We start from the raw sequence: 11,480 nt of genomic DNA, 5'->3' as shown, positions 1-11,480 counted from the left end.
TCTGGCCTGTCTGTATCTGGGTCTAGTCCATTCTTTTTTTCCAGCCAGAGCTTACACACATGGAACTTAGAGATCAACTGTCAGAGAGATACTAGGATTTATCGTTTAAGGACCATCACTAGCTCAGCTCCCTCATTTGACTAAGGAAGAAACTGGGACCTGGGAAGGGGGGGGGGGAGGTTCAGTGATTATAGAGCCAGTTTATATCTAACCTTTCTTCCTCATTAGTCTTTCCTTCTGTCTTATAGAAGTCTATTTCCAGAAGCCTCTAACTGAAAATGGTGATGAGGGTTTGGAAAGGGGGGCACTGTTGACTCAGACAGGTCAAGGCCAACCAGAGACCAGCCAAAGGCTCCTACTGAAAATCAATCAATACAACCTGGGTAGCAGCTGGGGAAAGGGGTGGGGGTGGGGGACTCCTAAGGGCAGGCCCACTCACTTTCAGTTCTGTTCTTAGACTTTCTCTTTCTAAACAGACTGACCACTTACTTATCTGAAGGTTCCCAGAATTGTAGCTCTCTTTTTCCCCAAGGCCCACTTTCTCAACAATAGCTATTAGCCTTGCACAGGTAAAGTCTCCCCTAATGCCAATTAACGTTATCCTGGAAAGGTGCTAGTCTAAACTCATTCTCATACATTTGCATAAAGTGACAGGAAAGACTAGAATTGAGTAAATTTAAATAAAAATCTCCCCCCTCCCGCTGCAACCAGCACCCCAACACCAGTAAAAATTCAATCCTTAGCCCAAGCTCAGCTCAGCCTGGTCAAACAGACTCAGAGAATTCTACAGCTTTTGCAAGTTCTGACCGAATGAAAACAGCTATGGAAGCTTCCAGCTGACCAATCCATCAATGAATTTGTTTTATAGACACATTTCTCTTAAAAAAAAAAAAAAAAAGACACTGGCTTGTCAGGTTGTCATGGATTTTTTTTTGACAGTTAACAAGTATGTACACAATATAAACAATGAACAATATAAAACCACAAAGAATTATCTACAATCTACATACATATATATATATATAATTCGATCTGCTACTGCGAGTATGTCTGAGATTCGTTTCAGTGACTGATGTGTCAGTTTCTCCTCAATGGCCTGTCATCCTTTATCACAGTTTCTTGTCAAATAGTTACTGGAAGATAAACAACAGCGAAGAAGGCAGCATCTTACCCAGAGTATTTTACCAACAAAAGAGCAGGATTAACAGGCAAATCTCTGAAATAATTCCAAGTTTAACCAGGTTTCAGACAGGTGCTTCGAGACTTTTAGTTAAAAATTAAAAACAGTTCACTTTTTAAAAAGTGACATCCGGGTAACCTGATTGGGGACCTAGTCCACCCTGGGAGACTTTATGAATGAGGAATCACCCATGGTGTTAAATAGATCATAGATCTGAATTAGGAAAAGCATCAGTACAGAAAGTCTAATTAAACCTTTAAAGCTACATATCTGCTTTCTTAAAAACTAAATCAAGAATTTGGTAAGCTGGCTGTGGCAATTTGCTTCAGGAAGTATACTTAAACATTGCAAAATCAATTTTCACATAACAACTTAAAATCAAAACTTATTTCTTTAGTAAAAAATCAAGGTTAACACGTGTATTTGTTAACTAGCCAAGGCACCAAATTGTTTAGTTTTTCAATAGGAAAGAAAGTGAATTCCCTTTGGTTCATTTTTTTTCCCTCAGCTCTTCCATAGAGATCTTCCAATTAAAAGAAAATAAAGGCTATTATTCCCAAGTCCAGTTTTGCTCAAGTTCCAGGCATCCATTCATCATCATCCTGCCTGGTAATAGCCTTTATCCCCCTCAATGTCCACTTCCTGATCAGAATCCTCTGAAATCTCTGAGTCCAGGTCTTCCTGGGAAGCAGGGGAGGGGGAACACTGTGAGCTATCCAGAGAAAGGTCTTTTGTCTGATCGCTGGGCAAACACTTATCTTGTCTCTGATCACAGTGTCGGTCTGGATTTTCCAACTCTTCTTTTTTGTTTTGAGGGTTTTCCTATAGAAAAGAAATAAAAATAGGGGTAGGATATGGAGTAATGAAAAATGAGCTGTCTATAATTTTGGCTTTAGAACTCACGTCTGGTGTTTTATACTACCAGGTCTTGTTTAAAAGCGCTCAGTTATTGGTAGTTTACTGAGCCAGACTGTCAAAAGCTTAAAGTCTCAGTTTGGGGGTGAAAAGGTTGTATTTAACACATTCATTTCTCCCTAGTAGCTCCTGCCCTGCTCGTGGAAATTATTCCATTCTTCTATTTACATTTTTGGTCTGGGCTGGGATCATTCTACACTGCTACCCCATCACCACCACACATAGTTGCTTAATTAGTGCTTTTTGAATGAATGAATTTTAGAGGAAGAAATCATTCTGCCAACACCAAATCGAGATTAAAATCCTCCAAAGACTAAAGAAGCCACCATAAATATACTTCTATAATAGAATTATGCTAATACAGCATTTGACTCCAGCCCAATCCAGTGATTTCAAGATTGTCTGAAGAAATTTTTTTAAAATACAGATCGCAGTAGGATTCCTCCCACCCCTTTTGCATTCACTAGATGCATTAACATGATTTATCCACTAATAAGGTTTTCTAGACTTAAAAATTATATATACCAACACTATAAAATGAATTAAAGAATACTTTCAGAATGATTAGAGAGAGTTCAATTTACCATCTCTTCTGTGGAGTGGTTTTAAATAAGCAGAGAAGTTATGGACACAGAGAAAGTGGGGATGGGGTGGGGAAAGAGGGCCCAGCTGTAGTGCTAGTAGTCTCAGAGGAAGGCTGTCAGCATTACAGGAAGATTCTCCGTGGAGGAGGCAGAGCCCGCCCACACCAACGAGAGCCAATCAGTTATTAAAGTACATATAGATTTGGTAACTTGCACCTAACTGAGAAGAAAGTTGTCCCTGTATGTTTAAATTCCAAAAAAGAAGAAAGAAAAAAACCGAGCGGGGAGGGAAGATCCAAATTACTTAGGCACTACTAAGACAGGCAAAAATAAAAACAAACCCCAGTGTGAAACTTGGGATCAAGATTTCTCCCACACACACACTTGGAACCAAATGATTAAGTGAATTAATTTTGCCACCATGTATACATGAAACACAACTTTTAATATTTATTATTAAAATTTCCATTTTCTACGAAGATGGAGGTCACATATACACAATCAAGTGGAATGGAGAGTTCAGCAGTTAACCAGGTAAATTTGATCAGGGCAGACTGCCACAAATCAAATCCCCGATTCTTAACTCCAGGAAAGTTTTCCCAAACTTTGTAACTGAATTAGAGGGAGCCTTTTAGCTCAGTTCAACAATTCCATTCCACAAACATTAATTAAGTAACAACTATATGTCAAGCAGGCCATGGGCCTGGAGACAAAAAGAGACCAGCCCTCTTCCTCCGGCCCCCTTCTCGGCCCTCTCCCCACCTTCCCCGTTTTGTGCAGACCCGAGCTTTATTTTCCCGAGGAAAAGGTTCAATTGCATTTGCAAACCGGATGGAATAGTTTCTTGTACTTCAGAACCTCCTCTTCATTTATAGGCTGGACCTAAGCCGGGGCTAAGGGGCAGGAGTTAAAAATAGTTGATATTTTCATTGTGTGTGCAGCCGATCAAATAGACTCTAAGGTGTCTGTTTCCTTCTATTTACTTACCAGTCCTGCCCGGTTTTATTATAATTGTGTCAATAGAAGAAACAATATTCTCCCCAAAGATAACTGCTTAAGTCATTTACTGGCAATTACTTTATCTTTCCTGCGTTAATTAGATAAACAACATATGGGTTTATAAAACAATTAGCGTGGTCCTTTAATAGCCAGTGTGTGAAACCCCCACCGTAATGGCCATCGGAACTGACTGCATTAGCCGCTTTTAGCGTTAGTGCCGCCTGGCCGAATCCTACCGGATTCCAAAAAGACTATTTGCCTTTTTAATCAAGGTGAACAGGCTAAATAACCTCGGGGATTACTTCTGCATACAACCGCGAATGGGTATCCCGTTAGAAGATAAGATCGCGAAAAGAGTTATTGCCATAGTAATACGACCGCCCCTCGTACCTGCTTTAGCCTTCTCCACTTGGCTCGGCGATTTTGAAACCAGGTTTTGACCTAGAGAGAGCGAAAGAAAGTGATCGGTTATCACGTGTTCGGGATGCAGATCGTCGAGAAAGCCCTTCAAAGGAGCATTTGGAAGAGGGATCCGTAGGACCTTTGGATCCGAGAACTAAAGGCTGCAGGATGGGGGTGGAGAGGTCAACAAGTGTATAAGACGCACTTCTGCGAAGCCAGAGCCAGCATTATTACCTCCATTTGACAGATGAAAAATGAGGCTTAAGAAGTTTCTAGAGAGCTTCAGATAAGTTCAGTGAATGACAGGGTACAAACTGTACCCAGGTGGTTTCCTTTTTGTCTTTCACATTTGTCAACTAATGTATTTCATGGTTTATGTGTAGAAAGTCAAGTTAATTGATTTATATGTCATCTAAGGAAACCATTCTTTAACAAAGAAAATGAGGCTTAAATGACTTGTCATTTAAGAGAGCAAGAGTCAAAGCCACAGGTGGTCCCTAAGATCTTCCTCTATACCATAGTGTTTCCCTAGTCACCTAACATCTTGAAAATGTCAAAATAATTTAAAGATTCAAGGCAAATATTTCTCCAACGTTCACCTAAGAATCTTAGATTAGGTGCTCTCAACCTGGGACCATCCTTTTTTGTTTCCTCATCTATCCCACTCAGATGTACTGTTTTATAGCAGTTCCAAGGAATTAGGTTTCTTAACTCACCTGCCTCTCACTGAGTTGTAGCATCTTGGCAAGGCGCTTCCTCTCAGGTGGGGAAAGGTATTTCTGAGTCTCAAACTTCTTTTCCAATTCGATGGTTTGGTCATTGGAGAACCTTACTTGTCCTCCCTTCCTTTTGTGTAGTGGCCTCTGCATGAAGGGGCCCCAGAGAAGGGGTTTGCCTGTTGGTGAGGAGAGGAAAAGATAGGGTCAGAATGACCTTGACTACTCAAAGCACCAAGACTCCATGTCCTTCCTATCTTTAAATTGGTATGATGGACTCCTCGTTGGCCCATTTCTTCAGTGGTCATAAGGAAAAATAATAATCACAACACATCAACACAGTACTTTAATTTGTACTGAATGGTTTCTTTACAACAATCTCATGAAGCAGGTAATTCATTTGAGCAATATTATCATCTTATCAAGGAGAAATCTGAGTTTCAGAAAACTACAGTAACTTGTCTATTGTCTCACAGTTAAATGTGGATAGAGATTTCAACCTGAGTGTCCACCAGCTCCAAATCAGGACTCTTTGAGTTGACAAGCAGGGCACACACATTTTTCTTGTTATTTCAAGCTAATTCTGGGGATTAGGAATGACAAATTATTCAGATTTTTAACTGCAACTTAATGTCATTCTTGACCATATACACAGATGTTTAATCATAGCTCATACTTATATAGAAATTTTATATCTGTTATCCAAGTCTTGGAGTCAAAAAAGTAGGATTGGGGTCCTGACAATGTCACTTACTAACTAGTGTTAGTAACTAACCTGATTTCTTTTTAAGTTCCAAATAAAATCCCATCTTCTGTAGGAAATCTTTCCCTGTCACTTAATTCTAGTGCCTTCTCTCTTTTAATTATTTCCTAGGTATCCTGTCTATATCTTGTTTGTATATATTTGTTTGCTTGTTGTCCCCCCCATTAAATCGTGGGTAGGGACTATCTTTTGCTTCTCTTTTGTATCCTTAGCAATTAGCTCGGTGCCTAACGCATAGTAGGTGCTTAGTAAATGTTAACTGACTGGCTGGCTATATAATCCTTGTTAGGCAATTCACCAGAACTCAATTACAAAAGCACTGCACTTCCCTCCAAGCCTCAGTTTCCTCATCTGTAAAGAGAGAATGTATTTGCAGAACCTACTTCCAAAGATATTTTGAGGAACGAGATTGTATAAGTATGAGATGTTATTCTTACTCCTCCTCGCCACCTCCCCTCCACACCACCATTCATCTGCCAAAGACCCCCTGACTGGGTGGAGTTCAAATACACTGGTAGGATTGAATGTCACACCAAAAAACCACAGAAGTGGCCCCTTACACTATTTCTCTATTAGCCTACGTGGAGCTAACGAAAGCTTTCGTGGGGAAGGAAGCAAGCTGCTCCTGTTAAGGTCCCTCTGCGATTCAGATTTGGCTCGCCTACGTTCCAGGGTGCACCAAGAATTTTCAATCTTCTTTAAGTGTGATTCTTCTGGCTCCTCTGATTTCACACCAGGCTCTCTGAGGAGGCCAGTTAAAGCCACCCCTAGGGCTATGGCAACATTTCCGTCAATGTGTTTCCTGTTGGTCTATCTCGAAAAACCCCATGCTTCCTTCTGCTCTTTCACAGTCGTAACCCAAGGAAACTCACTGTGCATTCTCTGTGCAAACGTCCTCCCCGAGTGCCAACCTCAGAGATCCTAGGGAGGCAGGTCCAGCGAGGCTGGAAACACAACAACCTAACTAGCCTAACCTGCTCTAACCCAGAACCTTTCGCTGCAGCGCCTGAAATGGGAAGGAGTGGGTGGGGGTCGTTTGAGGCAGCTATTTGTGAATCCACTCCTTTAATCTTCCTTTTACTGGGAAGGACTTCGACATCACTACTCGGTTTAGGAAAAGTGAGTCTGTTTCTCCCCGCGGCCCGATTCTGCGTTTTAACAACGCATCCATGAAAATTTACACAGACCGGGGCAAAACTGCGGCAAGTTTCCTGGGACTAGAGCCTGAGTTAGGACTCAGTTGCAATCACTGCCCAACTGGCCAGCAAAGGGCACGGGCCAACAACCAGGCCAAATCAAATGTAGCTTTCTTGGGCGTGCAGGCTCCTGGGCGCCGGCCCCGCTCAGGTCCAGGGACTCTTGCGTTCTTTGGTCTGTCCGTCCCGTCGGTCTGCGTCTGAAACCTTTGAAATTCTAGTATTGTTTTTCGAGATTTTGCTTGCGTCAGCCTACAGACTGGTGCAAAACAGCCTCAAAAAAAAAAAAAATAGGAAGCAACTGGTTATTTTAGCTGCCATAAAGTCACATCCCACACAGAGGAAATGAACAATATCAGAAAAACGGATCCCGGCTATCAGAAGTCGAGTGTTTCCTGAATTTGTCTGTATTGAGGATGTCGATAAAATAATCAGCAGCGTGCACGACTCCCGGGGAAGGGGCTGCTCCACGCAGCCAGGAAAACACTTAACAGCTTCTGAAACCAGATTTACTCCTATCGAGAACTCAAGATTTCCTGTATGAACGGAAAGGGTCAGGCTCTTTTCGCTGCACAAACTTGTTGAACCAAGTCCAGCCTTGTAAGCACCAAGGCTGCTTGAGGCTATCAGTGCCACAAAGGGATCGGGGCTCCCCTGAACCCATTTAATGATGTGCACCCCTTTCGTTCTCCCTGAGCCTTCTTCACAAACCGGCCCTGCCGCCTCCCTAAACCGCTTCCCCCATGGAGACTGACTCTTCAACGAATGCGAGACAATGTTAATCTCTCGGCACCGAAAGCGCACAGCTTCGTCCAAGTCCAGTGGCTACCCCGAGGAGCCCCTGTGGGCACCCAGTCTGGTTCTGACCACATACTGCCACAAAGCTATTTATCCTGGGGTCAGTGGGGGAGATGCAGGAAAACCAATCTGAGTCACCAGTGTGATCAGAGTCCCGACTGAGAACTAGCAAGACAAGAGGGAGGGTAGTCCAAGCCGGGCCAGCCCCTGCTCCCTTTTCTGGGCCGCGCATTCTGAGGCCAAGGCCGGCGTTTTCTATGGCTTTTTCTATGACTTTCAATTGCTGGCTCCTGCCCGCCCACGCCCTCGCCAAGGACCAGCGCCAACGCCCCAGAGCTGCCGCCAGCGAGTGACACACTCCCCCCCACGCTGCCCTCGGCCACCTTACCCAGGGGGTCGTGCCGGAGCAGGGCGTGCGTGTAGTCGTTCACCGTCCGGGGAAAGGGGTAGAGAGGGCCCGCGAAGGTGCCCGCCCCGTAAGTGGCGGCCAGCGCGGCCGGGTGGTGGGAGAAGGCGGGGTGGATCGGCGTGGGCTCGTAGATTGGAGTCCGGTAGGAGGACACGAGGCTGGTGAAAGAGGAGTTGGGGGAAGGCAGGGTGGGAGTGGGGGTTGGGGTGGGAGCAGCGGGCGTCATCGGGGGCCCGGCTCCCCTACCCAAGATGTCCTCGATGTAGAAGGGCGTCGGGTGCACGGGCTGCAGCAGCGGGGTCGGCGCGTACAGGGGGACCCCCACGGTGGCCCCAGGCCCGGGGTGCGGGTACTGCATGGCTGCCGCTTGACTGACTGGCAGCCCCTCTGTAAGCAGCCCTCCCGCCTCCCGGCGCTACATTTATCCGGGCTTCGCGCTCCCGGCGATAGGCTCGTCCGGCTTCGGGGTGGGGCCGCCTAGTCCCTGTCCCCTTCCTGCCGCAGGGCCCGATGGCCAATGGGGCTGGGCCCCGAGAGTCGCCTCCCGCCCCTGCCCCTGGACCGCCTTCTCCCGCCCCCGCTCCCTCCCGCGGCTCTCCGCCCCCCGGAGCCGAGGGGTGACCCGGCCTTGGTCCCCAGCTCCTGGCCGCTCCGGGCCTCCAGTCCAGATGCGGGGCTACGTACTGTCTTCCCCGGGAGCCCAAGAAGAGGCGGCACCTAGCTCTCCCAGTCCGCATCCCGAGCCAGTGTCGTGCCCCCAGGGGAGAGCCCAGGAGAGTGAGCGGTAAAAGGGAAGGGCTGGGTGGGGAAGCGCCCAGCGGTAGCTCCCAGCCCTGCGGCCCGGGCGGACCTTTTTTACCCCGACCCGTTCAGGGCTTGGACCTGAGTAGTCCGCTGTCGATGTTTTGGGTCTGGAGCAGGAGCGGCAGTGGAAGAACATGCCTCCAGATCCTCCCAGATGTCTTGGGCCCACGCTATGGGACCTCTACTTAAGCCACCCTCCTCAGCTGAAGTTCCGGCAGCGGAGAGCTCCTGGTGGGGAAGGGACCCTGTTGGACCCCTAGTCAGGGCGGTGGTGCAGGCAACGGTTCTGGGCAGGCGAGGTTCAGGTAGCGCCTTGCCACGACTTTTCCCAATCAAAACTTGGAGGAATGGGGTGGAAGGAAGGGTGAAGGGGGAGCGGTTTAAGTGAGAACACTAAAACTGAGTCACAAACGCCTTGAATGCCTTTCAGATCCAAACCGCCTGCTACTACTATCTAATGCCATTAACAGGCTAGATTCGTGGTTCTCTATCACTTCATTGGGTCTTCAAGACGAAAGCTGGACTTTTAGCGGACTGAAAATGCTCAGTTCTTCCAAAGAGAATTTAAGATTCTCAAATTTCCTTTAAAAAGCCTTTTTTTTCCTTCTAATTATAAAGTCAACCATCTGGGTGAAGCATTGTGGCATAATTTATGAAGAGTGAGCTAGTCTGAAAAAGTGGAAGACCTTTCAGCTCCAGTCAGTTACTCTGAACTAGGCGTGGGACCCCGGGCAAATTACCAAACTCTTTCAATCCTAATTTCCTCATCCATAAAATGGGGATAATAATAGTTGTTGCAATAGCAACAACTCGAAGAGTTGTTGGGCTCTAATTAGATGGCAATACAGGCAAAGAATTTTACAAACTGAAAGCGCTCTATAAATATTAGCTGTTATTGTTATTATTAATAATAATGACGATGCAAAAAAGGAGAATGTGTTACCATACCCTTAGCTTTAAACATGGCCAAAGGATCATAAGATTTAGATCTGGAAGAGGGCATAAAGACCATCTAGTCCCTTTGGCGTCTGGTGAAACCTAAGGACTCAGAATTCTTGATGGAAGGAAATGCTAAATTTCAGTTAGAAGTTAGTGAAAACAAAGGTGTGATTTTCCCTCCATCCAACCAAGTGCATGAACTCCCTGAAAGCTATCCATTAATCCTGGACTCCAGGTCCTCATTATTCATATTTTCAAATAAATATGAGAGGAAGAGATTTCACGAAAATAGTAGAAATTATGAGATTCCAGTATTTTTAAACATTATCTAGTCCAACTACCTTACTTTACAAAGTTGGAAACTTTGGGAACGAAGTCCAGTGACTAATCCAAGATCACACAACTACCAATTAGCAGACCTAAGCTTTTGTACTCCAAATCCAGCGTTCCTTACATTTCGTTCAGCCTTCTTAGCAGGACCCCATTTTCCAATCTTTTTTTTTTTCTATTCATACAGCTCTCCGGAACTCGGTCCTCTCCCTTTCCAGATGTTTTTTATTGAAATCTCTTCCACGGAAATGCTTGGAAGGCAGTGATTAGGAAAAAAAGACTTAGGGTCCCCTTCGTCTTTAGAAGAAGGCTCTTTCCTGACCAACGCCCCTCTGCAGGGACTTGACCGGTCTTTGGCCACATTCCCGGGAGGGCTCTGGTAGCTATTCTTTGGCCTTGAAACAACGCTGCCACGCTTATCCATCCCGGGCCGTCTGGATTCTAAACTCCCCATCTGCGAAACTGACTCATTGAGAGTTTCCCTCACCTGTGGCAAGGCAGGAAAGTGGGTATCCTTCTGCCCATCCTTCTGAAACCCTCACTCCTCGGACGGAGGCGAGAATTGGAGACAGGATCAATAGATATAGATATACACACACATGTTTGTAACCAAGCTGTTTTTTAAATTATGAAACTTAAGGCAGAAACACACCTTCAAACGATAGGTGGAGGTAATTTGGGAATCAATGAGTTAAACAAAAAACCCCACCAGCCTGTTCTTCATATAGTTGTACTAGATTTTAATTCCAGCCCTTGAGAAAAATCGCTTCCTCTCTTGTGTTAGTTTCAACTCTTAGTATAAGATTTGTAGAGGTTTTTATGTTTATTTTTTGTGCTTTTTTTTGTTTGTTTTTTAACGTTGTGGAAAGAGGGAGAGCGGAACCTAGATTCTAATCTCACCTGCTACTCAGTAGCAGAGATTGCGGGAGGCTGTTTTATGTAGGACCTTAAGATTGGCAAAATGAATTACGTATTTTTTCACTTGTTCCTCAGCTCTTTCGTGAGATAACTACCACTGATATCGTACCCATTTTACAGATGAGGCACACAATTTCAGGTAAACCATTTCACCTCAGTTTCCTCATCTGTAAAATAATGTGGTTGGACCAGATGATCTCTAATATCGTTGCTAGATCTCAAGTTAATGTTCCTCATTTTGCCATGTATTTAATAGTAGCCGTGGTCTTATCTGGCAAACAAGGGCAATATTTTTATTAAAAACCTCCCCCAGGAGATTTGGAGGGGAAAGTGAAGCTGGGAAGCACTCCTAGACAGACTGGTGGACTGCAACACAGGATGGAGTTAGAAGAGACCTTAGGCTCAAATTCTGCCTCTGGTTCTTGCTACTTATGTGACCATAAGTGAGATGGGACAACAGTAAGGCTTGTAGTTCTGACCTACCACGGAGGCTGTTCAAGGTCTTTTTTTTCCTCTCAAGGCTCATC

General features: G+C 45.1%; 1 protein-coding gene across 1 annotated transcript; it reads right to left on the bottom strand.

Moving 5' to 3' along the window:
- Nucleotides 1-907: 907 nt before the first annotated feature.
- HHEX (hematopoietically expressed homeobox) lies at nucleotides 908-8,392 on the bottom strand. The gene is made up of 4 exons (XM_072625269.1): nucleotides 7,942-8,392; nucleotides 4,797-4,975; nucleotides 4,069-4,119; nucleotides 908-2,002 (listed from the first exon to the last, which is right to left on the bottom strand). The coding sequence occupies exons 1-4, from the start codon at nucleotides 8,318-8,320 to the stop codon at nucleotides 1,778-1,780; spliced, it is 834 nt and encodes a 277-aa protein (XP_072481370.1). The 5' UTR covers nucleotides 8,321-8,392; the 3' UTR covers nucleotides 908-1,777.
- Nucleotides 8,393-11,480: the final 3,088 nt, after the last annotated feature.

Source organism: Notamacropus eugenii, chromosome 1, assembly GCF_028372415.1.
Source record: "Notamacropus eugenii isolate mMacEug1 chromosome 1, mMacEug1.pri_v2, whole genome shotgun sequence".
NCBI lineage: Eukaryota > Metazoa > Chordata > Mammalia > Diprotodontia > Macropodidae > Notamacropus > Notamacropus eugenii.
This window is presented reverse-complemented; position numbering and strand designations above follow the sequence as displayed.

Excerpts from the sequence above, each read along its gene's own strand:
- HHEX (XM_072625269.1), bottom strand. The coding sequence starts at position 8,320 with ATGCAGTACCCGCACCCCGGGCCTGGGGCCACCGTGGGGGTCCCCCTG. Across the intron at positions 4,120-4,796 it reads TACAACTCAGTGAGAGGCAG|GTCAAAACCTGGTTTCAAAA; the intron begins GTGAGTTAAGAA and ends CGCTCTCTCTAG. Across the intron at positions 2,003-4,068 it reads AGTGGAGAAGGCTAAAGCAG|GAAAACCCTCAAAACAAAAA; the intron begins GTACGAGGGGCG and ends TCTTTTCTATAG.